The sequence below is a fragment of the Mustela putorius genome, unplaced genomic scaffold, assembly GCF_011764305.1.
Source record: "Mustela putorius furo isolate JIRA1106 unplaced genomic scaffold, ASM1176430v1.1 tig00003896_pilon_pilon_pilon, whole genome shotgun sequence".
Taxonomy (NCBI): domain Eukaryota; kingdom Metazoa; phylum Chordata; class Mammalia; order Carnivora; family Mustelidae; genus Mustela; species Mustela putorius.
Window position 1 is genome coordinate 11089486 of NW_025422045.1, and position 27139 is coordinate 11116624.

General features: G+C 41.6%; 1 protein-coding gene across 10 annotated transcripts in view; it reads left to right on the forward strand.

Annotated features, from left to right (window-relative positions):
* The window catches only part of MAP2K5 (mitogen-activated protein kinase kinase 5), a 261852-nt gene that overhangs the window by 200408 nt on the left and 34305 nt on the right, over positions 1 to 27139 (forward strand). For 6 of the 10 annotated variants that reach the window (XM_013059472.2, XM_013059471.2, XM_045067480.1 and 3 more), the window contains 2 exons: positions 20033 to 20094; positions 23090 to 23135. In XM_013059472.2, coding sequence (XP_012914926.1) covers positions 20033 to 20094; positions 23090 to 23135 — 108 coding nt within the window. Of the gene's footprint in view, positions 1 to 20032; positions 20095 to 23089; positions 23137 to 27139 lie in introns of those variants that run through there. The other 4 variants (XM_045067481.1, XM_045067483.1, XM_045067482.1 and 1 more) reach the window with 2 other exon arrangements.

Sequence of the window (27139 nt, forward strand, 5' to 3'; positions counted from 1 at the left end):
TATCCTGAGCCAATACCGTGTGCTGGGACTCAGGAAGCTTCATTGCCATTTAACAGTTTCTCCAGTGCGTAGGGTTCTGGCTTGGCTGGCAACAAAGGATTGGCCACATTGGTGTGGTAGGTAGGGATGCAGCAATGATTTCTGGGTCACCAAATCCTAGGCTGGCTGGAGTCAACTAGTAGAGGCCATCCGTGGATTAATGTGCTAGGAATTGCAATGATGGAAATGAAGACCTCACCCTTGAGCCTGCCTCTAAGTCATTCACAACCTTGGAAAAGATGCAGAAATGAATAGTATGGTTCAGAGTAGAGTGTGTCCATAGAACCCAGGGACTGGGCTGATTAGGAGAGGCTCCTCAGGATAGGTGGCATTTAAGCTAGGTCTTAAAGGATGACTAGGAGTTTCCCAAGTCAGGAAAAGGAAAAAGGTAAATGTCAGGCAGAATGGTTTGAATCCTTCTTGTGAATTGTTTTTAAGTTCACAGATGTGTTTCAGAATACTCAGATTGTCTGAAATATGACAACCAGAAAAGTGGATTATTAGTCTCAGTATATACGTTTCAAACATATTATGGCTAAAAATAAATTCCTATCTAACATCTGTAGGTGCACAGCAAGACAATTAGCAAATCCCTGATTTAGACTTATGTTTATTCACTTTACTAGTAAAAAGTGAATTCTTTTTAAGTCATGCTTATACCTGATCAGAAATATCTTCTACATGAAAGTGTTGATTTCTTAGAACTACAAGGCCAACAGACACATGAAACGATGCTCAACATCACTAATCATCAGGGAAATGCAAATCAAAACCACAATGAGCTATCGCCTTACCCCTGTCAGAATAGCTAGAATCAAGAAGACAAGAAATAACAAGTACTGGTGAGGATGTCGAGAAAAGGGAACCCTCATGCACTGTTAGTAAGAATATAAACTGGCGCAGCCATTGTGGAAAGCAGCATGGAGGGTTCTTCAAAAAGTTAAAAATAGAGCTACCCTATGATCCAGTAATCCCATTATTGCATATTTAGCCAAAGAGAACAAAAACACTAACTTGAAAAGGTGTGTGCACACCTGTGTTCATTGCAGCAGTATTTATTATAGCCAAGTTATCAAAGAACCCAAGTGTCCATTGATAGATGAATAGGTAAAGAGATGTGTGTGTGTACACCCACACATACACACACATGCACACACACAGCAGAATGTTACTCAGCCATAAAAAAAAAAAAATAAGATCTTGCCATTTGTGACAACACAGGTGGACCTAGAGGGTATCATACCAAGTGAAATAAGTCAGGCAGTAAAAGACAAATACTATATGATTTCACTTATATGTGGACTCTAAAATAACAAATAAAAGTGGAAACAGACTCATCAATACAGAGAACACGCTGGTGGTTGCCAGAGCTTGAGGCAGGGGAGGGGGAGCAAAATGGGTGAAGAGCAGTGGAAGGTACAGGCCTCCAGTTATGGAATGAATAAGTCATAAGGATGAAAGCTATAGCATAGGGAATATATTCAATGATACGGATAGTACCGTATGGTGACAGATGGTTGCTACACCTGTGGCGTGCATAGCATAATGTATAGAGTTGTCAAGTCACTGTGTTGTACACCTGAAACTAATGTAACATTGTGTGTCAACTGTACTCAAGTAAAAAATGTTTTTAAGAATTTTAATTTTTAAAAAATTAAATTTTTTTAAAAACAAGATTTGTGAAATTCCCAAAATTTATATTCTGAAATAGAAGCACAAATTTTTAGTGGTTAGTAATGAGCTATGATTAGAGGTGTGTATACAGACAACAGGCTTGATGGTTGAAGGTGCTAGCTCAGTAATTCTGAGATACACTGACGGTTCTTCCCTGCTGTGAATCGAAAGGAAAAAGGATTTGGCCTTAGGAATGTCATGGCATAGTACTCTACTACGTAGAACATCTGGGTGGGTCTGCTGGAGAGTTTTATCTCTTCTGCTCACTCCAGGAAGGCTTTCTAAAGAAAGGTGGATGCAGAGCAGGGCTTTGATAGAGGGCAGTGGCATAGACAGAGTACGGATATTAAATGGACAGCTGGCTGAGGAGCCAACAGGCTCAGGTGGGAAAAAAAACAGAAGGAAAATACAAATGTGTGGAAACAGTACACTGCCAGCATATATATAACCAATGAGACAAAGAATAAATCCCAAGGGAAATTAGCAAATACTTTGAGATGAGCAAAAATGAAATCACAGCATACCAGAACTCATGGGATGCAGCAAAAGCAATGTTCAGGGGTAAATTTTTAGCTGTAAATGCCTGCATTGAAAAGGAAGGAAGATCTCAAATCAAACACCTAACCTCCTACTGGAAGAAACTAGAAGAAGAAGAGCAAATCATATTCAAAGCAGGCAGAAGGAAGGCAATAATAAAATTAGAGTGGAAATAAACAGAACAGAGAATAGAAAAACAAGAGAGAGAGTCAATGAAACCAAAAGTAGGTACTTTGAAAAGATCAGCAAAATTGACAAACCTTTAGCTAGACTGACCAAATAGAGAGAGAGAGAAGACTCAAATGTCTGAAATCAGGAATGAAAGCAGGCTCCTTACTGCCAACCTTACAGAATTAGAAAGGAATATAAGAAAATGACATGAATCATATGCCAGCAAATTGAATAACCTGGATGATGTGGACAAATTCCTAGGAAAACACAATACTACCAGTATTGACTCAGGACGAAATACAGAATCAGAGTAGACTGGTAACAAGTAAACACAATTTTTTAGAACTTCCCACACAGGGAAGCCCAGGACCATAGGATTTCATGGGTGGAAACATTGTGCCAAATGTTTAAAGAAGATTTAACACCAATCCTTCTCAAACTCTTCCAAAAAAGAGAAGAGAAGGGAATTATTTCCTAAGTTCTTCTAGGAGGCCAGTAATATCCCTATACCAAAGCCAAACAGACTTCACAAGAAAACTATGGACCAGTTTCTCTTATCAGTATAGATTCAAAAATGCTCAAGAAAATACCAGCAAACTGAATCAAGCAGCATATAAAATTACACATATTGATCAAGTGGGATTTATCCCAGAAATCCAAGTTTGGCCGAGTGAAAATTGGTCAACATAATACACCATATTGTAGAATAGAAAGCAAAATCCCATGGCCATTTCAGTAGATGTAAAAAAAGCATTTAACAAAAATCTACCACCCTTTCTTGATTAAAAAAAAACAACAACAACAACACTCAACAGAGTTGGAAGAGAAGGGGACTTCGACACCCTGATAAGGAACATCTACTAAAGCCTCAGAGCTAACATCATACTTCATGGTAAAGACTAAAAGAGCTTTCCCCCAACTAAACTCAGGAAAAGACAAAGATATTCACTCTCACTACTTCTACTTGACTTTGTATAGAGACTCTACACAGGAAAATTAGTCAAGTAAAAAGGCATCCAGGTTGAAAAGGAAGAAGCAAAACTATATTATAGATGACATGATATATAAAACACTGGAAAATACACACAAGAAATTTTTGATAAATGAGTTCAACAGGGTTGTAGGATACAAGAACACACAAAAATCAATTGTATTTCTTTTTATTTAGATTTATTTATTTTAGAGAAAGCACACATGTATGCCCATGAGTGGGGGCAGAAGGAGAGAATCTTCAAGCAGAATCCCTCCTGAGTGTGGAACCCAGTGCTGGGCTTGATCTCAAGACCCATGAGCTCATGACTTGAGCTGAAACCAAGAGTCAGATGCTCAACTAACTCAGCCACCCAGGTGCCCCAAAAATCAGTTGTATTTCTATACACTTGTAATTCAAAATGAAATTAAGATAGTTCAAGTTATCAAAAGAATCAAAGAGAATAAAAGACTTAAGAAGATATTTAACAAAAGGGGAAAACTACAAAACACTATTGAAAGAAATTTAAGACCTGAATAAATGGAAAGACATCCCATGTTCAGGGAATAGAAGACTTAATATTCTTAAGGTGGCATTACTCCCCAAATTGATGTACAGATTCAGTGCCGTCTCCGTCAGAATCCCAGTGGGCTCTTGCAGAAATGGATGGACTGATCCCAGAATGCATAGGGAAATGCAAGGAACTTGGGAACAAAACAGCCTTGGGGGAAAAAAGAGAGTTGGAGGATTCATGGTTCCTGACTTCAACACTCCAAAATTGCCATAATCAAGATAGTATGGTGCTGGCATAAGGACAGACATATGGAATAGAATTGAGAGTCCAGAGATAAACCCACATATCCATGTTCAATTGTTTTCCAACGAGGATGCCAAGACCATTCAATGGTAAAAGAATCATTTTTTTCAACAAATGATGCTGGGACAGTTGGACAGCCACATGCAAAAGCATGAATTTGGACCCCTACCGATCACATCATACATAAAAATTAATTCAAAAGAGTTCAAAGACCTAAATGTAAGAGCTAAAGTTGTGAAACTCCTAAAAGGAAACATAAATGTAAATCTTCATGACCGTGATTTAGGTCACAGTTTCTTAGCTAGGACACCTGATAGCATAAGCAAGGAAAAAAATTGTACTTCATCGAAATATAAAATGTTTGTGTGTCAAAGGACACCATCAAGAAAGTAGAATCACTGCAACAATGCCAGGGTTCCAGGCCGATAGATAGAGTGGTAGCAAACTGCAGCTCTGAAAAGGAGGCTTTTGTGCCTCAGGGTGGGAAGTAGGGAAGGGGTTGTCTTTCCCTGTAAGGTCTGTGGCTAGGAAAGGGGGCTGGACAAGAAGGCCACAGTGGGGATGGGGGAAGGAAGATGGAAACAAAGTAGGCAGAAGAATGATAGGCAAGAACTGGAGGAAGTTGGGGTGGCAGGGGTGTTCCTGTGTGCTTGTCCATGATGAGTAAAATAAAGCTTAAGATGGGAACAGACTGTTGGCAATAGTAATGATAATAATAATAATAAGAATAGCCCATCATTACAAATTTCCACTTATAAGAAGTCTTTGCCTTCAGTGAAGTCTTACAACTATTTAACCACAAATTTTAATGAAGACATGAGAGCCTCCACTCTTTACTTAGCTGCTGACTGGTATATGCACATCATTATAGTGACATTAAAAAGAGTCCTTATGAATGGGGACAGTCATCCACACCACCAAACACCTGAATTCACAAGAACTCTTCGCTTAGATGAGGTTCCTCTAATAGTTTCTAGAAATGCCAGCAAACATGTCCTTTGCTAAAAGAAGAAAACAGCATTTGATTGCCAGTGCCCATTGGTGGAAGAGGGTGGAGGTTGATCACACAGCTGGGCACTTGGACAGGAACCGGGCAAATCAAGGGGCAGCTAACATCTCTGTTCTAGCAGAGGGTGACACGTGAAGAAGGGGATGAGAAGATTGAGGACCAGGAAAAGGGGAAGGAAAGGAGGGAAGAGTCTGCTTTTGAAAGCACGTTATTAAAAAGCTTCTAAGCTTTTCTCTCTGCCTTTTCTTTCCTACCACTTCACCTCCACGGAGTTGCCTTTTTAGAAATACAGATCTCAGCCTCTCAAAGCTTCCAGTGATAATAGCTAAACTTCTTAGCACGGCATTTGAGACTCTCACAATATTTTTTTTCAGCCTCCCTTTGGGTTAGCCAGTGACTTGAGAGTTGTTCCTCACTTTCACACCTGTGGTGGTGCTCACCCCCCTGCTTGGAATGACCTCCTCTTCCTTTTCACTTGGTCCATGCCCTAAGCATCCTCCAAAGCCCAGCTCAAATGCCATCTCCTCTTTGAAGCTGTCTCTCTTACCTTCCCACTCTTCTATCCTGCTGCGCTCCTGCCCAATGCTAGGCAGCTTTATTACAGCTTTTTCCATACGGAATCAAATTTAGTTCATGAATTGGTCTTCCACTGGATCATGAAGTCACCCAGCACAGGAATTTATCCCAACGCCTGGTAGAGATAATGGCCCAACCAGGGTCTCAGTAAATGCTCCTTGGAGTAAACTTAAAAACAAAACAAAACAAAACAAAAAAACACACATTTTTCTGGCAGGGCTAGTCCTACACAAACCAGAATGTGGTCTAGGTTTGTCTTTTCTTCTACTGAGGTCCATCCTATCGAGCAGAAAAGGGTCTTTGTCCTATAACACAGCAGCTAAGAACAGAGGCCAGCCCAGAGAAACTTATTTCTATCTTTCCTTCTTTGAAAAATTTTTTATTGAAATAATAATTTACATAACATAAAATTCTCCCTTTTAAAGTACACACCTCAGTTCCAGAACATTTCCATCACTCCAGAAGAACCCCGGTACCTGTTAGCAGTCACTCATAATTCCTCTGTCCCTTCTAATCCCTGGCAACCACTAATTAATCTGCTTTCTATCCCAATGGATTTCCCCATTGTGAACATTTCATATAAATTGGACCATGTAATATCTGGTTTTTGTAAGTTTGGTTTCTTTCATTTAATATAATGTTTTCAGAGTACTTCCATGTTGTAGTCATTTGTCAGTATTTTGTTCCTATTTATGACCAAGTAATGTTCCATTGTATGGATATACCACATTCTGTTTATTTTATCAGTTGATGAACATTGGGCTGTTTCTGCTTTTTGGCTATTATGAATAATGATGTTATGAACATCCATGTGCAAGTTTTTACATGGACATATGTTCTCAGCCCTCTCATATATATACCTAGGAGTAGAATCGCTGGGTCATATGAAAATTCTGTTTAAAAAAAAAAAAGAAAAGAAAATTCTGTTTAATTTTTTGATGAATTTCCAAACTGTATTTCCTAACAACTGTACTATGTTCATTCCCACCAACCCACCATGAGGGTTCAGATTTCTCCACATCCTTGCCAGCACTTGCTGTTTTCTGGGGTTCTTTTTTTTTTTTTTTTAAAGATTTTATTTATTTATTTGACAGAGAGAGATCACAAGCAGGCAGAGAGGCAGGCAGAGAGAGAGGAGGAAGCAGGCTCCCTGCTGAGCAGAGAGCCCGATGTGGGGCTTGATCCCAGGATCCTGAGATCATGACCTGAGCCGAAGGCAGCAGCTTAACCCACTGAGCCACCCAGGCGTCCCTGGGGTTCTTTTTAATTATAGTCATCCTGGTGGATGGGAAGTAGTCTCTCACTGTGGTTGTGATTTCCATTTCCATTGTAATTAAAGATGTTGAACATATATTCATGTGTTGATGAGCTATTGAATATCTTCTTTGGAGAAAGGTGTGTTTAATTGCACTGTCCATTTTTGAATTGGGCTATTTTTCTCATTATTGAGTTGTAACAGTTCTTTATATATTCTAGGTATAAGAAGCTGAATATCTCCCCCCATCCAATGGATTTTCTTTTCACTTTCTTGTTCTTCTTTGGCACACAACAGTGTTAAATTTATTTTTTTAGACTTTGAAGCCATTTTAATTTTCTCAGAGGGTGGAAGACTTAGACCTCGACCCTATGTCTACCCCACCCTTGGCACACTCATAAAAGTTCTCGAAGTTCTATAGATTATAGTATGAAAACCATTGATTTTATCCCAAACAATCATTCTGTAAACCTGTATTAATCCTAGAACTAGGTATTGGGGATAGGAATGCAGTAGTCACCATTAAAATGTTTGTGCTCTAGTCCACAAGGCAGACCAGTAAACAGTCATATATAAACAGATCACTTTAAACTAAATTGGATGTAGGTAAGTGGTATGAGATTTGATCCTCTGAGCTCTCAGAGGACCACACTGATTCTCATTTTAACCACTCACATAAATAGGATTTTTATGATAAGGTTTTTAATGATATTTGCAGCTATCTAACTCCTCTAATAACAGTGTAACCAGGTGCTGGGAAATGCAGACAAGAGAGCTGATGATAGAGGAGATGATAATGTCCCAGAGGTCTCTACAGAGAATGGGACCCCAAAGCGCCAGTTAGGAGTTAGTCTCGGATGCAGAAGCCCCAACGGAGTTCAGCAGGGCTGCAGTGCTTGGCAAAGTATCAAGAGATGAGCCAAGGGCCATATTTCAGGGAATCTTTATGTGCTGTGCCTGAAGGCCTTTACCGGGGGAGGGCCCTGAAAGTTTTAAATGGGATCAACAGAACCAGATTTCTGTTTCAGAGAAATCACTGACAGGGTTGTGAAGATATTTGGGAAGGGCAGTTAGGAAGCTATAGTTCTGATCAGATTCCGAGGGCTTTTAATTAGCCTAAGCACGTTTGAAGAGTATTTAGGAGACAAAATAAACTGCCTTAGGTGAACAGTTGGATGTAGGGGAGAGTAGAGAGCAGGGGTCAGAGATGAAACACATGGCTTGGGCAGTCAGGCCCTCGCTGGCATGGGTCCCACAGAGGGAAGGGCATGTTTACGGGATGAAGATTAGCATTCTGTTCATAGGATGGTACTGCACACCTCATTTAAAACTGTTATTAGGGGCGCCTGGGTGGCTCAGCGGGTTAAAGCCTCTGCCTTCGGCTCAGGTCCGAGCTCCGCACTGGGCTCTCTGCTCAGCAGGGAGCCTGCTTCCTCCTCTCTCTCTGCCTACTTGTGATCTCTGTCTGTCAAATAAATAAATAAAATCTTAAAAAAAAAAAAAAACTGTGTTATTAGGGACACCTGGGTGGCTCAGTCAGTTAAGTGTCTGCCTTCAGCTCAGGTCATGATCCCAGGGTCCTGAGATCAAGCCCTACATTGGGTTCCTTGCTCAGCAGGGAGCCACTTCTCCCCTCTGCCTGCTACTCCCCCTCCTTGTGTTCCCTCTCTTACTCTCTGACAAATAAATAAAATCTTTTTTAAAAACTGTACTATTTTCCTGCTTCAGCCCCAATTATACGTAGTTTACCAGCTAGAACTTGAAGTTAGGCTTTTCATTTCTGCCTTCATGCTGCACCTCACAACTAGTGGTCACTTAAAAATATTTGTTGAATGAAATATTTGTTGAATATATGCATAATTATAAGAGCTTACTACTTGTTTTTTCAACACTGCAGAAAAACAAATCCAAAAAAAAAGTAAGGGAAAGTATATTATGAGAAGATACTTAGCTAATTTACATTGTACTTTATTAAAATTCAGAAGTCTAGGCTTTACTTTTACGATTTACAAGACATTTCCCCAAGGAAACATGTTGCTTTTCCGTAACACCCCATTTTACAGATGAGGAAACTGAGTGGCAGTCAAAGGATATGGCTCTTTCCACTTACTCCCCTATGACTGACCTTGATGGAAGCAAAAAAGTGACAGCTGAACATCCCAGCATCAGAAGGAGAGATTATTTTAAAAGCTGTAAGAGAAAACAACTTAGAAAGCATTGCAGACGTGCCCCCAGGGCATGAAGGTATTGCAACACAGTTCAGTGTCGCTGTCTGTAAGAATGACTCCAGGACTTTAAGAAAAAATTGAATTCTATTCTGCATATCTGCTTAAATCGGCAGGAAGGAGCTTGACTCCTTTTAGAAAGATTTATATATACAAAAGATTTGGCTCTTAAACCCTCTGTTGTTTTTAAAAAAAAATTATTCTTGCAGAATCACTCATTCCCAGACAGGTTGCTGGGGGCTGACTAAGTGAGAAGCTTCTGGGCCATGAACAAAGCAGGTGCTCTCTGGGGGTTTCTGGTGGGGGTGAAAATGGTTGCCTAAAGAAACCTCCCTGGAATTCAAAAAGCGGTATTAACCAACCCCAGAGGAAATAATATCCATTCTTTTTTTATTATTCTTTTGCCTGGGGGACTTTGCCGTAATTCTGGCTTCTGAAGTTAGCAAAAAGTAAAAGGAACATGTCCTTGTCTCCTGCTCCCAGCATCCAAAGGCTGGCCGGTTCTTTTCATGATAAAAAACTGCAGGCAGTTTACCCTTAGACAAGACTCCCTGGCCTGAGCTCTCTGATGACCCGGGCAGGCCCGAGCTTCTGACCGCAGTGGCGACCACTGTAACAATTCAGGTACATGGCTGTTGATACGCAATTCCATGATGCTTAGAACTTGTATGAGTTAGTGACCTAGGCATTAGAAGCTTGGTAAGTTAATACAAGTGGATACACAATAGTCTTGTCCTCCAGTGATACTGTGAGCTAGACCTGTGTCCCATAGTGTTGGGAATATTTAATTGGGACCCTGGAAACCGATACTCCTCTTTTATGTAGGGCAACCTTTGGAAATCTAATACCTCCTTTGAAAAGTTCAGTATGTTTAAATTAATGCAATTTGGCTGGTTTGAAGATTGAAAATAGGTTAACATTAAGGCCATGATTCCTTTAGTAATTACTTTTTCTATTGGTAATAACTGTTTCTTTAGAAATGACATTAACATTCTACCAAAACACAGCAGTAATCCAAAAGTTAATGTTCTGTTCATTTATAATTATATTTAATTCATATTTATGAGTTGTCGGGAGGGAGGAGAAAGAAAGTTTAAAAAATGTAACAGAAGAAATAAGTTAAAAGCAAAATTTTTCCTGTACATCCTGAAGGATGTACAAAGTCATTTAAATGGAAAAAAGATAATTTTTAAATACACAGATACATAAATTCAGTTGTTGTTAGCTAGCTAATGCTGAAGAAAAATCTGTATTTTTTTATTATTTCCTCGTGGCACTGAATGAATTCAGTAGATAGACTTCCTCCGTTTCTTTTTTTACTAACCAAAATATTAGCATAAACATCCCTATGATTTAGATTTCAATAAGTCAGTTAGATTTGGGTTTTGTTTGTTTGGGTTTTTTAAACCAGGAAAAATTTTGCATCGTTAGGCAGTCATTGAACAAGTAGCTTTGTGTTGCTTTCTTTGAATTGTCCACGAAGGCTGATGTATTATTAATGAATTAATTTCTTGGTGGTGAGGCCTATGAATAGCATTCTGTGAATGGGCAGTTGCCTGGTGGGGCCAATTTTGGCTGCTGTCATTTAACATGTGTTGCTCTATTGTGAAGTCTTATCCAGCTGTAGGACAATGCTCATTTAATCCACCATGATGGGACCTACACACCCTGAGCCCAAGCTGGATGCCAGGGTCAGCTACCCAGCAGCTCAGGCTGGGGCACCACTCGGTCTCACTGCCGAGTTGCTGTAATCATTTTGCCTGCCGTTCATTTTCCCTAAACCAGGGGAAATGCGTATGTGAACAGTGCAAATGTTCTCAAAGAGATTCCAAACCGGTCGGCTGGGGTGTTGCCTCCATTCCAGAATGGAGGCAGTGTTCCAGGGAGTGTAAGTTCCTTCCTTCCTCCTGGAAATGGAAGCGTCTGGGCCCACGAGATCCCTGATGTTCTGAGGTCCAGAGTAGCAGATGGCATTATGATTTTCCAAATCCTGATGAACATTCTAACTGAACTTGTTCATTTCACAGTATGTAGTTCTCTTTTTTTTTTTCCACTTCCTCCCCCTTCTTCCCTCCCTGGCTCCCTCTCTTTGTTCCTCTCATGTTGGCTAATTTTAAACTGATGCGCTATCTTCTTTACCCAGCTTTAAATTCCCTTCTCTCCGAGTTTATTGTTTGGAACCAGGTAGAGCACAATTTCACATATAATTTTCAGCCTTTGAGTCACAGCTCACGTCGCCTTTGCATTCGTTTATAAAAATAGGTAAGCAAACACCACCCGCCTTCCTGCACCGTGCGGCCCCGGCAAGTTCTGCTTTTCCCCCTTCTCCGTAGCTTGCGGTGCAGGTGGCAAATGGCGGTAATTATTTTAACTAACAGTCGAGTGAACATCAGGAGGACATACAGTGTGACGATGTGGTCTTTGGATTTCAGTGAGTTCTTGGAGTCTGACTTGATAGTGAGTGTTATGGCTTGTTGGTTTTTCAGGACACGGACCTGCCAGGTTCTTGCCCTTGAACGGTACGTGCATGTAGTTCAGATATCTCTGCGTTAACCCCTTACCTATGAAAAGAGGAGGAGTCGTTCCTTTCATTTCAGAATCTGTTGAGGGTTATTATACTCCCTGAGTTTTTTTCCTCTTTTGTTTTTGTTGAATATAGTTATGGTCTCCCGTTAATCTCAGGTGGCTTTTAATCAGCGCTTATGCACATAGAACCTGGTGAAGTCTGTACTTTAACATTACAATTTAAGTCCTGGATCAAACATGTGTAGCTGGACTTTTCCTGAGGAAAAAAAATTGACCTTACCAGCGTATGAAATTCAAACACCATATAGGGACAAGGTAAAACCACAGGTAGGAATTGCTGAATAATTACCTTTAGACCAGCGTGAGCAGGAGGCTTCCCACGAGGGTGAGCTCATTTAATGGTTCCTAAAACTCAATCTTGTGGATGTCAATGGTCATGCTTGATTATTTGCAGCAGTGTTTTATGGAAAAGCAATGGAAATGCATTGGGAGGCTCCAGAGAGGACAATAACAGGTTTTACTTTTGTAAATGCAGTCCCTTTGGTATGAGACAGGCATGTTTTTGCTGTTCTGCCCACACCATGAAAAAGGGAGGTATATGTGAATGTCAGTGAGTGTGTGTGTGTACTGTTCATAGGGACACCTCTAAATCATACTGTGACCTATAGCCTATGACCAACAAGTGACCTAAAATAAAAAGAGAAAAAAACGGGCTGTCCTTTAGCTTCAGAGAGAAAGCAACTGTAAATATGGTTTCAAAGATTAATCCATGTTCCGGTTCTCTACCTCTTTTCAAGGAATTTAATAAAACACCAAGGTCATTGCCATAGGTTCAGAAAAATGTCTAAGTAAATATTAGTCTTTTAAATGACCAAAAATTAAAGACTAAATGATGGATTAATTTTGATATTAATGACAAAGGTTTTTTTTCCTCTTCTCTTTTATCTTGGTACTGAAAAACTTCTACAACATGTTTAGGGGGAAAAAAAAACAGGAAAGAGCTTCATAATCTCACCTCCCAATTACCTACAGACAGATTCCTTTAGACCTGTTCATTTATATTTTGTGGTGTTTTTTTTTTTTTTTTATAAGCCATCTGGTTGTGATGTTCATTTGGCTAACAGCTGGTTCTCCCTTGATTTAAGGGTTTATAGGTCAGGTGGGTGTTTCAGTGGCAGAAATTCAGGGCTTTTGCCCCTGGTTCCATGTCCTTCTGAGGCAAGTTAAATGAGCTGCTACTGTCAGCCCACACCCAGTGGATAGAGCTTCACACCAAAATGCCCACACATGTAATTTGTCACATCTGGCAACCCAGAGCATGGAGTGACCCAGTGTGGAAATGAATTGTCTTTTACTTTCTCTGCTCACGGCCTGATGTGGAGTGGGATGAGTAGAAGAAGGGCTTTCTTCTCCAGCTAAGGTGGGGGGGGGGGTGTCAGAGGCTTTCTTTGCTGATGACGTCCATCTGCAAGCCTTCCTAAAGGCATAGCCTCATTCCCACTGTTGTCCCTCCTCACACCCCAGAGATTCGGTCAGTTGTGTTCACATTGTGAAATCAAAAATATAGATAATGTCAAATTACCGGTTGTTTCCTCACAGAGTGGCCACATTTTTAAGTGAGCGATTTAATAAGCACTGTCTGAATTTGTACGACTCCTACGTGTAATTATGTGCATGTATGTCTTACGCTGGACTATTGTCTCATTCTCTGGCTGACCTAGAGCCCCTGTCCCTCTCGTTCCCACCTTTGTCTCTCTTTCAGGATGTGCCTGCCTTCTCCTCACCCACCCTACCCTCCCCCCCTACAGTCCGTCAGAGCAGCAGCTGCCAGTTAGAAACACGGAGAACCTTCAAAATATTAGCACTGAGCTAATTTCCCAGAGTCTACCATTGGACTACACTTCAGACAGTTAGAGTTTTAGTTTATACATTCATTTCTGTGGAGGTCTTTAAAGGAGATGGCACAGGTTTTTGTGTGTTTTTTTTTTTCTTTCTTTTGTCCAAACAAACCAGGTTTCCTCCTTAGTCAAAAGGAGATTTGTCTTATGGATTCTGCAGTTGCTCACAAAAGTATCATTTTAAGGTAGTGGACAGTGGAGAATCAAAAACCGATTTGGGGTCTAACAAGGCAAAATGCTTTCTGCCTGAAATGAAGCCACTGGAATTACAAACGAACTTTGATCCAACACTGTGGACAGGAGTGGAGCAATCTAAAAGAGCTGTGGCAATTAGTGTGAATCCCAGGGCATAGAGACAAATCGTTGGGCTGGGCGAAGGGAACATTAGGCTTAAATTAGAAATTTATTTTTTTTTTTTAATGTTAGTGCACTAACTCAATATTGATCAGACTTGAGATGGTTCTCTGACTTTAACTACCTGATGACTTGATGGCTTGACACCATGAAATCTGAAAATAAGCTATTAAAAAATGTTAGAAGGCTTGCCATATTCTGTGTAACTTGCCAGGCTGGTTTAATCTAACCACATCACAACTGACCTTTAGAATTTGACAGTGTGGCCAACGCCTTGAGAGTTTTGAGAAGTTGCCTTTCTTCTGTCTTCCTTCTTTGACTGCTAGCAAGTATAAAATCTTGGTTTGAAGGAATTTCTATTTTGCATGAAGAGAAGGGGACAGAACATAGATGAAAACGCTAAGGTGGCTCCCCGTCCTCCTGCGCCCACCCCAGGTGCTCTTTGGAAGTGAGGAAGGAAGAAGGTGGGAGGGCAGAGACAGTCTCGTACAGCCCTCCAGACGCCATACTCTGTTCTCTGTCACTCTTCTTTATGAACTCATGGGTACCGGCCAGACTTAGTGCCCCCCAGTACAACCCAAATGCCCAGCTCTTACTTAGCTATTTCCTCCACCTTGCAGCGCTGTTTATTAGGGGTATACATCTTTTCCCCCAAATAGTACACAAATTCTTTAAGGTTATGGGTTAAATATCAGTCACCCCCACAATGCCAGGCTTAGTGCCTTTGACACAGTAGGTGGTCCAGAAGATTACTGAATGGGGCGCCTGGGTGGCTCAGTGGGTTAAAGCCTCTGCCTTCGGCTCAGGTCATGATCTCAGGGTCCTGGGATCGAGGCCCGCATCGGGCTTTCTGCTCAGCAAGGAACCTGCTTCCTCCTCTCTCTGCCTGCCTCTCTGCCTACTTGTGATCTCTGTCTGTCAAATAAATAAATAAAAACCTTAAAAAAAAAAAAGAAAGAAAATTACTGAATGAAAGAACCAATAAATAATGAATGACTATCCATTTTTATTACATAGTATTTTATGCCTATGCCCTGTCAATGTTTGAATTAACTACCATATCCTTCTCAGGTTTCATTATTATTTATAATTATGGATTAAAGGCAGAAATTAAATATGCAGGTATATTTTTTCAAGCTGAGTTCTTTAAACTTTTTTCCATTGAGTAGTTGGCCAGCCTTTCCACTTATATAAAACTAAGCTCCGCCAGGAATCTGGACCTCATCAGAGTTTTTTAAAATAGCTCCTTACCTTTTTCTTTTTAAATTTTCCATTTCAACATCATTTGAGATTCATATGCAGTTGTAAGAAATAGTATGGAAAGGGGCACCTGGGTGGCTCAGTCTGTTACATGTCCGACTCTTGATTTTGGCTCAGGTCATTATCTCAGGATCGTGAGATCAAGTCCCACATCAGGCTCCACACTGGGCGTAAAGCTTGCTTAAGATTCTTTCCTTCTCCCTCTGTCCCTTCCCTCCCCCTCTCTAAAATAATAATAATAATTTTTAAAAAAATAATAAGAGGGAGAGAGCCTGTTTACCGTTCACTCAGTTTCCCCCAGTGTTAATAGCTTATAAGTATAGTACAGTTTTCACAACCAGGAAATTGACATTGATACAATTCACTGAATTCAGATTCTACCCATTTTCCAGGCACTCACGCATGTGCACACACATGTGGGCAGGCATACATGCACAAACATTGTCCTGGATCTTTCCGAAGCCAAGAAACATAGTTTAAAACAAAACAAAACTATGCTTTTGATAATGATCTCTCTTTTAAATAAGTGATTTTGAAAGCATTTGCCTCATCTCTATTTTCTGTATTTGGAGTACCCAACCTATCTGCCTGCTCTCAAGGTCACAAGCTGTGCTTACAGGCATAGTTAGTCTGCAAGTGAACTAGCAGCCCCAGTGACTGGAGTCAGCCCTCCTTCCCCCTCCTCCCCTACTCTTTGAGTATGTAGGTATACACACACACACACACACACACACAAATTTTCTGCTGCTTGCCTTTTTTATGCCTGAGTACCTTGCTGACAAGTGCTAATAACAAAATACCCAGAGAGAGTCCAGTTGAAGTTAGCATACATTAAACATTCTGAACTTGTCCTTTTGCTCATAGATTGTGCATAATTAATAATTAAACAGTTTCAGTTGTAATGGGTTGACCTTCCTGAACTGTTCATTATTCACAAGGCAAAGGCATCACTCAAACTTTTTTCCCATTGTCCTTCGCTGTTCCTTAGCATGACACGTGCTTGTGTTCTAGTTGTTTAGCACAAGGGGCTGACCAGGTAGTTACTGAAACCTCTGAGACTTGGAGACTGTCCTCCTTGAGGACCAGAACTGCTTACTGAAATGGTTGATGGCCACTGTTTTTACATAACAGTTGCTGGCTCCATAACAAGATCCAGCTTGTGTCCCTGTAGCAGGACTGTAGAGTTGATAGGGGACTAGAATCTCAGGTTGAGGCTTCTGGGTAAGGTTTTATCCACAGTTTCATTCCATACCTCTGTGCTTAGAAGTTCAACAGAAAAGCCTCCCCCAGAAAAGCCCTTAAGGTGATGTATAGCACCTGGGGTCTTAAGGAGAGTGACTTTTATTAACCATTAAGAGTTGGTTTCAGCCAGTCCTGAGAGTTGTTACTGTAACTGCTTCTCCAGCTCCTGTTTGTGTTTTTGAAATGTATTCGTTCATCTTCCCTGAACCCAGGTTTCACAGAGCATGTTTTTGATGCGTAGTAGCAAGGACTTGACTAGACCCCTGAACCCCTGGGCAGGGTTCTCGGGCTCTTTCTAACCCAGTGGTGACTGGTTGCTGCCCCTGCCTGGGAGCTGTGGGGAAACTGGGACAGCTCCACTCTGATCCTCCCTCCCTCTCTCCCTCCCTCCTTGGCGCAGATTTGAATTCCAGCTTGAAACAGACAGATTCTTGGAGGTGTCCTGCAATGCTCTTCTAAACAAACTTCTGGTTTTACTTGCATAAAAATGAGAAAAGTATACTCTAAAAATCCTCCCAGTGTGGTGAACACCATCAAGTCTCTTTATTTGCTTTCCTCCGGAGTGTTAGCAGCCTTCGTGCTTGTGTGGAGTAGGAGACTCTCAGAGGACTCCTCTGCTCACCCCTCTGCCCCCCCATGTTTGTGCGTGACATTCTGACCACACCCCCACACACGCCCCCCCCCTCACCCCCCAACCCCCCACCAGTCAGTCTTCTGTATCTCAGAAAATTCTCCTTGGAGGTATGCAAGAGGACACAGCTTTTAAAAGGAAAAGAAATATCTGGCATTATGCATGTGAGATTAGAATTTCCCCCCGCATCTCTGATGAGTGATTCTTTCCAGGCACCCCTGAGATGAGACTCCGCTCTCTGCGGTTCTGTAAAGTCGACTTGGGGTGGCATTTTCACAAGTGAAATAAATTATTCATGGGTACCACCCAGTGTTCCTTAGTTTTATATTATGAGGAACTTAACAGGCTACAATATCAGGTCTTAAATAAAATTAACTACCCATGCAAAGATGTCACATTGCCTCGTTTTGTTTCTCATCCATGTTAAAATGACATCTTCATCAAGTTGCCTGGTCTATAATTCATTAATTTACTCTTGGTATCATACTTTGAAATGAGGCCCACATTAGCATCATGTTTTATATCAGGATCTTTGTAGAAAACCAGTCGAGAATTTTAACCATCTTAGTAAATATTCAGCCACATTAAGGCAGTAGGCTTTTATCTTCCTAAACATCGCATTTAAAATCAACTACTACTCAGACACTCCCAGGACCAGAGCCTCCAGAAGAATTTCAGAAATGATGACTTGGAGGACTGACTTCCTGATCAGGGTCCATAGTTTCTGCACCTCAGACTTTGAACCGTTTTTGTACTAACCGTTTCTGAGACAGCGAAATGTCATTTCTTGAACTGTGCCTTGTAGAATCTTGCAGGCACCGTGATATATATATGGCTTTCCTAAATCAGGCCGGGCTGAAATTGATATCATGTTTTATTTTTGCTCTTCAAACCGATGGGACTTCTGTGGCCATTTTATAGTACCTTTATCGAAGACTTGTCATGTTGTTGCACGCCTGTTTCTTCTGAGTGGACGGTTTCATCAGCCCCCTGTTTTTCATGTCCTCTCTGTGTAATGCCTGCATGTAATCCTTTGAACTTGGCAAGATTTTATTTCGCTCCCATTTTCCTTTGTTTTCCTTTCTTTTCGGAAGCCTTTCTCTACTGATGAGAATTTTAAGTTTATGATTACTAACCTTCTCCTGATCTGGATGAATAGAGTAAATTCAAAGAGGACAGAAAGGCAAAATCTAAGGATCATTTCGTTCACATTTCGTTCACAGAGGTTCTTTTAACCTCTTTGGGATCTATTTATTATTATTATTATTATTTTTATTTTTATTTTTTTGGCTGCTTTGACCCCCTCAGTTCCTTTTGATTTAATTGTATTTTCCAGCAGTTTCCAATTGTTTGAATTGGAAACAAAGCCTTAATAAGAGTTCTAGTTAATTTTCTGTCTTGTAATTACCGATCTCATTTTTCTGATAATTGGCCACAGCAATTATATGTATATTTACTAATCACATAGGAGGCTGTGCAATTGTATCTATCTGCCACCATTGATAATGACACGCATATTGCAGAGGTGCTTTTATCATCTTCTTTTTTCCACTACATCAAAGCTATTTCCTCTCGTTCTCAATAATGAATACATGCACGCATTTGACACAGTTGTGTGCTAGAGAAATTGTTTGGCTCCCACCAAATGCTGCATGCTCTGAGTTTCTTGCCTGCAGCGCTGGAAGGTTGTATGTAATGATATATTGCTCATCCAAATGGCCAAAGCACTCCAAAGCACAGTGAGATTAAAATAAGTCATTCCTTTGTTAATTTAAATAGGTGCATGTATCATACTTTGCAGGGCACTTTGTGTAGGGATGTCAGAGAGGAAAAAAGCCGCCGAAAGGTATTTTTAATAGCAAATGAGAATAGATGGGAATGGAGTCATTTGCAGCTGCCTACTTTATGTGGCTCTCTTGTTCCAACTGTAGGTCTAATGAGATGACTGTTAAAGTACTCTGCAGTGTAATTTCATTACATCCTGAGCCGCTACACTATAAACACAGTGGCGCTCTCTGTCATTCTTGGAAAAACTCCTAAATTCTTAAAGCCTTCCTTTGCAAATGGTAATGGGGTTTGCTCCCTGTGTTACTCAGTGGTTGTCATTTGTGGCTTCGTTGTTTCCTGCTCTTTTAAGTGGCTCCCACCTCCGCCCCAGTTCTGTTTGGTGGTCAAGGTGGGAGTTTTTCACTGGGTCCTTAATTCACAGCCTTTCTCACACATGTGACGAGTTTGCCCAGACTGGCAAATAGACTAAAAGAATTTTCAGGACACAGCTTCCCTGTAAAAAGCCTTTCTATTAAAGTAAAAAAACAAAAACAACCAAAAAACCTGACCCAAATGCTTCAGCAAGCAGTTAAGAGCAGTTGAATATACAAATAAATGTAAATAAAAAGGAAAGTGTAAATAAATAGCAAATCCAGTAAAAGAAACAAAGGTCAACACAAGAATAATTTCACAGCTCTTTGTTAATTACAAGACCATTTGTGTGTTACTTAAATAATCATTAATTTCTCATTTACACTTTCGTACCTTCTTTCCTACCCCGTGGCTATCATTGTCCTGTTTCCACCTCCCCTCCCTCTTTGCTCTCATGTTTCTCACCATTGTAAAATGTGTGTGGCTTTAAATTTGGCATTTTTACGTAAACATGTGGGAGAGGGTGTAGACAGTCTTTTTAATTGGATGAGGCCTTATTTTCCTTCCCACATGGTGCTGAATCCTTGTTATAGATTCATCTTTATCCTGCTCCTTGGGGGAGCTGGGCAGGGGTTGGGGGGGGTGGCGCATGGAAAGGAAGAGAAGGAATTGTTGTGACTTTTGGTGACTTGTTTTTCCTCCATCCCAGGATTCGCCCGTCCTTCCGGTTGGAGAGTTCTCCGAGCCATTTGTACATTTCATCACTCAGTGGTGAGCCCGTTTGCAAACATGCCATGCCCTCAATGTAAATGATACATGCCATTAACTCCCAGGCTCCGCGAGACCTTATGGCTCTCCCTGCTTCCTCCTGGAGACGGGAGGGACTTCGGGGCCTTGGGCAGATGGGGCAGCAAAGCTGAAGAAATTGTTTAAATTATGTAAACGTTATTTACACAAAGGGTCGTAAATGTACTTTAGAGGCTTTTTTCTGTTTTAATAAACTGCTGAGACTCAGGCTCCTTCTTTGAGCACAGATACTGTTGCTATCCAATTTCTTTTTTTTTTTTTTTTTAAGAAAAACACAATTTTATAGTCCCTATTGAACAGACATATGAAGCTTATTTTTATTAATGTAACCTCAAGTTACCCATAAAACTGTCTGTCACTTAGTGGAAGCAGCATAGTTTATTAATTCATTGGGTTTTCAGTAAATAACTTTTATCTTTGGTTGTGTGTTAAACACAATACTGGTGTTCCATTTCAGTGAATTTTGATGTTTGAAAGACTATGAAAACATGGTTCCATTAGGCCCACTTGAACCATTAAAGAACTGGGAGGAACCACAGGTCAAAGGGGCCGTCGGTGTCATTTTACACCTGAGGAAACACGCATTTTTCTTTGCCAACCCTCTGCCTTTTCCCCCTCTGTAGGTGGAGGGTCCCCCTTTCACAGCATCCACCTGCCTCTTCCCCATTCAGCAGCACCCAGGAGGCTGTGGACGGCCCCATTGTTCCACTGCCCTCCTTCTGCCCTCTGCCTCTCCCTAGCACAGAGAAAGAGAAGGAAATTGGGAGCCTAGCAATGATCGCCACAAAGCAAGAGGCAGAACTAACCAGAAACTCTTCGGGACATTCCGGAACTTACTCACAGCTACCTCTACCTGCCTTCCCCTAGTCCACTGCATTCCGTTTCATCACACCTTTAGAGTCCTGTTCGGTGGTGGGAAACGGAACCCTTCCTTCCTGTGGCGCCTGGAAATGGTGCAGTCGGGAGTCCTTGCCAAACCAAAACATTTGTGCACTGTCCCCTGCCCCTCCCCCGCCATGATCCATCTGATGATTACACTAAAGTGAAGCTAAGAAATATTCCTTAATATAAATGTCAAGCTTTATCACCTTTTTGACTAAGTGTAATATGTTACCTCTTAATAAAAATGTCTCATACTCCATGTATAATGTCTTTATACTCCATAGAAAAACATGTGAGGAAGAGATTTTTTTCGCCCTGACTTTAAAAATTTTATTAACACTTTCTATTTATTTAAAAGACTTATCTAATATTCTGTAGCTTTTAAAAACTATTTTTACCCCGCAGATGTTTCATTTCCAAAGCACCCCATGTTAGAAAAAACAGATATATCCACTGAACACTGGAATCCTGAGCTCATCGATAATATCAGAGCCCATTATCCAAAAATGTGTATTAATCTCTCTTAATTTCCTTTATGTGGAATTCCTAGAAACACTCAGAAGCAGCCCATCATGGGAATGCCACATTTTGAACTGCAGAAATTGAAAAACAAACCATGCCGTTCCTAAGCTGCCTGGAGCCCTGGTTTGGGCATTACCCGCCTGGCGCTGTGGGATTTGTGACGGGAGGGCTGTGCATCTCACTGTGTGGCCTGAGACCCCCTTGGGGGTGGGGCCGGTTCTGGGCTGAAATGGGAGGGGAGCAGATAAGGCTTTGCCTTCCTTCTGTCCAAAAAATTAATCAGCTGCTATGTAAAAGTTTTATGGAGACAGGGGGAGGGGTAACCTGTGTTGAAATTTCCACAGATGTCAAGCCGAAACAGAAATGATAGTGGGTAATAGCCTTGTTTTCCCAAGAGATACAGCTACTTTGGAATGTCAGATTAGGACTGTTACCAACTCCACTGGCGAGACAGCTTGAATTACTTGCTAATGAATGCAGTATTTGAGAGGTGCATATGGTTATTTATAGGGAAGGCAAATGTCCTTGATGTCATTAATGGTTCATAACTACGGTTCTTATTTACCAAATGATCATTAAGTCTCTCTACTCAAAAAAAAAAAAAAAAAAGAAAAGAAAAGAAAAGAAAATACTGTCAGCAATTGCAGGGATCATATGACAGGTTTTCCTGGTGCTTGTTAGAGTTTGCCTTGTGTAAAAGAAAAAGCATCTGTGTGATTTTCAAGTAATAGAAGAAGCAGTCTCTTTTCATGACTTTATCCCACAGACTCCCTGAGTTTGGTATGGATAAGGGCCACCAGATAGGTAGCTGCTTGTAGTCACATCAGTTCCACGTGTGAGTGCTTCATCCCGTAGCCTTCATACCTGACGCAGCTACTGATGATACTTACTGCATGTCAGACAAGCAGCATTTTGTATGAGGAATGTGATCCTTTAAGCACCTTAAACAAACTTAACTCCCCCCCCCTCAGCTGTTTAAAGAATATCGACCTGCATTGTAGCCAGAATAAATAAAAGTTGAACTAATATAACAGCCCATTTGTAATTTTGTAGCATTATCTAGATTCCTGACTTCTTTTATGACTTGTCATTCAGAGTCAGAATGAAGAAATAAAATATTTTCTCATTTGACCTGGTAGTCATGTTTTTTTTTTTCTTATTACTGATCCAAGTTACGGAAAAAGAAGTCTATTGTTGCCTAGATTTAAGTCTGAAATAAACTGAAAACTAAGTCAGGAAGAAATATTGCCGCTTTTTTCCTCCCACAATTATTTCAAAAGTGGAATTAGGTAAATTTAAATTCATTCTTCATATGTAGTGCAAGAATAACTACCCGCCCAAAAAATCTTTATGTTTCTGATTCATGAGATTCCCCAAAATCTGATTAATTAAAGGCCCAAATAAAAGAAAGGGAATATATGCTAATACTTTGGCCAAGAATTGAACACGGTGAATTTGAAGTCATTCAGATTCCAGGGGAAATAGTCCATGGTGGAAAGTATAGCACAGATTCTTGCGTGATCTAGATAATGACGAGCTTTTCTTCCTCTAACAGCATGCGAAAACAACCCAAAGAAAGACCAGCACCTGAGGACCTGATGGTAAGTACATTGCTTTAATTACGTTAGCATTCTCTGGTTATATATCTGTGCTTAACCTTCTGCTAAAAGAACTGGAATGGAATTTAAAACATCCACAGCTCTTAAGAGAGACTGCATTACTTACTCCATTTGGGTAGTGTTTTGAAGCCCAAATCCTCAGGTAGTAGTTTTTACTCTTTAAAAAACCACCACCAGGGTGCCTGGGTGGCTCAGTGGGTTAAAGCCTCTGCCTTCAACTCAGGTCATGATTCCAGGGTCTCTCTACTCAGCAGGGAGCCTGCTTCCTCCCCTCTCTCTGCCTGCCTCTCTGCCTACTTGTGATCTTTGTCTGTCAAATAAATAAAATATTTTTAAAAAATAAAAATAAGGGGCGCCTGGGTGGCTCAGTGGGTTAAAGCCTCTGCCTTCAGCTCAGGTCATGATCCCAGGGTCCTGGGATTGAGCCCTGAATTGGGCTCTCTGCTCAGCGGGGAGCCTGCCACCTCCTCTCTCTCTGCCTGCCTCTCTGCCTGCTTGTGATCTCTGTCAAATAAATAAATAAAATCTTTTTAAAAAATAAAAACCCACCACCATTTTGTAATAGTAAGGGAGGGGGCACCTGGGTGGCTCAGTCATTAGGTGTCTGCCTTCGGCTCAGGTAGTGATCCTAGGGTCCTGGGATCGAGCCCCGTGTTGGGCTCCTCTACCACTCCTCCTGCTTGGGTTCCATCTCTCACTGTAGAAAAGAAAAAGGAAGAAACTTAAGGTAAAACTCTCTTCCTCCGCCTTACACGCAAGGGTCACCAGTTAATCTGGGTTACTCCTCCTCCTCTGTTGTTACCGCCTCTCAGCACCCAGAGCATCCGTAACAGAAAAGCAAGTCAGCATATTCAGTTTTTCGCAGTGTCCTGCAGGAGATTCTGAACGTGGCGCGGAGTCCTCTTGGATTCATGCAGAATGAAATTAGATTGGCTGCAAAAGATCAAGTTAATGTGAATCTTTGGTCTTTCCTCAGAAAGAGACAACTATGAGCTGCGGGTGCTGTGTTCTCAGCTCCAAGGCCGCTTTCTTTGATGGCGAATGACAGTTTTTAGTCGAGCAGGGAGAGGAACAGAGACGCTCCCTAGCAATTCCCAAATGGTCATTTGTTTAGTGCAGATTGTTGATTTGACAACGCACAAGCTGTTAGAAGGAACGCCGGGATCGAGCATTATAACTAATGATTACAGTCTGCTCTTTCTCCTGTTTTGTGTGCTCACTATTCCCTGTCTTTAGACCATTGCACTGAGAGCACACCCCGACCAGTCTTCTGTCACCACTTTAAACAAGAAGCATTTTGCAGATACCAGTTCAGAGGGTTTTATCCGTTGTATGCCATCCTGATAAACACCCTACATGCCCCAACTTCTTGCATAATACACCTTTTGTCCCGGAATAGAAAATAACAGGAAGTTTCCCTTTTGCGTCATGAGCGCTTTCCAGGAAGGTAGCGTCCTCTCTCGTGTTACCCCTGGAGCAAATCTCCATTTTCAGGGTAGTTTCAAGTTAAAGTTCACCCCTAAAAACCTCTGCAATTTATAACTGTGCAGGTATCGTGTCTGGAATAAACTGGTCTTTTGGCGGTGGCGTGTCTTGGATGGTTGGGAGATTGTTGCAGTTAGTCACATTTGAGAAAACTTGGAACAGGTTCTAGAGATGGAGACCCATTTACCTTGTGCATTATTATGCTATGGCTGGATAGCTCAGCTATTAAAACAAAGGAATAGGGTTTCATAAAACAGATATCTGTTTGTAAATGCATGTTTCCGTGCTGCAATGAGTTGGCCACTTTTAAACAAAACACTGTGGATCGCACGTACACCCATCCATGCATATGGATGTATGTCCTGGTGGGGAGCACAGCTCCAGGGCAGCAAGTCATAAAGACAAGGCCAGAGGGTGCGCACTTTCAGTGCTTGAGAAGAAAGTGTGTGTGTGTGTGTGTGTGTGTGTGTGTGTGTGTGTGTGGAGAGACAAGTGATACATATCTTGATCTCTCTCTTTATAACTGTACACCCTGGTGTGTGCTGTCCCACATTTTTAATTAATAAATATCAATAAATCAGTAAAACACAATGAAAAATGTAGTCACAGGAAGCCCGGTTCTCTAGTTAATTTAACATTTGTAGGACTGCTCCCAGTGGGATTTAAATGAACATATTCCCTCAGGTACAGCACTCATGAGGCACCCGGCTTAGAAAGGGCTCGGTGAGGAAGCTGAAAGCTTGGAATGTGTGTGAGGCTCCTGTGGTCAAGGGGGTTGGGCCCTGCCTGCCTCTGACCACGGTATTGAGCCACATAGGGGATGAGAGAGAAATTGGGTTGTACCTGGCTTCAGGAACGTGAGTCACGTCCTAGGAGCCCAGTCTTAAGGAACCAGCTTCTTTATTTCTTCCAGCATATTAATGGCTTTAATTTTTCCTTTTCCCTCCCCGCCTACAACCTATTTGATGGTGCTCCCATCTGGAAGCTGAGAACATGCTCTGGAATGCGTGAACTGGAGGGGACATTTGTCACTGTGGGTGGGGACCTGCCTTTCTCAAAAAGAGCAGTTTATCTCCCTAGCACGGTAGCTCCGGCCAGCAGGGCACTGACGTGGTCCACACAGCCTGGGCCATATCAACCATGAGGCCTGCAGGACTATCCAAACCAAAGGAAGAAAATCAGAGCCTGGGTAGAAATACTGAGAGTTACAGACTCATCACCAGAGACCGTCGGTAAGCACAGCGAGCCCCGCCTGAGTAAACCAGACCGCAGGGAGGGGTGGGTCATGTGCACAGTGGGCGTACGAGCAGTGTTTGACTTTCTATCTGCCACAGTTACCTTATATCCATAATACCCCAGTCTTCAAACCATCATCTTTGCAGTGTTTGGCCATGTCAGTCTCAAAGCTAAAGTTTAGACTCTTGAAGCCACTAAAATCCCGGTGTTAGAACTCATCTAGGTGTTTGGTCGTTTAATTTTACTTTGTGTGGTTGTTCCTGAGACGGTTATCAGTTTTTATGTTCTAAGTGGAAGTATGCTAAAGCTGGATGAAGAAATTCCCTTAACACTCACACTTTGGGGAGTCCAGAGTTCATGTAAGCTGATATACGTGTCTGGCATGTATCTGTTAAGGTACATAAATAACCCATTCAGAAGTCCCATCAGTAGCATCCAGATCATCTTGGGAGATCTCAGAACCAGATAAACAATTCAGTTTGGCAGGTGTTATTAGACCGTGATGTACAATATCCTGTGCCTGACTCAATAGAAGACACAAGGAAGAGTAAGCCACATTCATCCAGTCTTGCAGGAGACACAACAAGTATGCAACTTGCCGGAATAAAGTAACTCAGAACTGCAGAGTTCTCTGGGGGTTCACTGGGGAAATGGGGAAAGCTACACGGAGAAGTTGGCATTGGAAAAGGGCCTTTGGAGGATGGACGGAACTTCATAGAGAGTTTTCAAGGGGACATTCCAGGTCAAGGAAACAGGCTGGGTCAAGCATGAGTGTATTAGAGGCTCCAGACTTTTTCGGAGCAGTGTGAGACCTCTAGGGCCTTTTGGAACAGAAATCCCTTTGACATTGGCCTCGTGGAGTCCCAAACCCACAACGGGGGAATTTAGATAGGCAACGCATTTGCCACCAGCTGGGCGATCTATTAAAAAATTCCACTTCTTATAGGAGAAACCCTTTCTTCTTAGAGAAGAAACCCTAGTCCAAGTCTGAAAACGTGGACCTGACATGGAAGCAACACACCGACCCCCCACACACCTTTTCTTGTGAGTGGACTCCCATTCAGGTACAGGGAAGCCCTTCATCCTTCAGTCCTTCGAGAGCCATCGCGTGAATCAGGAGCCAGCGTTAACCCAACAAAGGAGAGCCAGCCATGCAGGTGGCCAAGAACTTCCCACATGCTGACACCCCCACATGCACTCTCTCTGCTCATAAGAACATGATTCCATTGTGAAAGAACCCACTTTTACAGCACGCTGGTACAAAT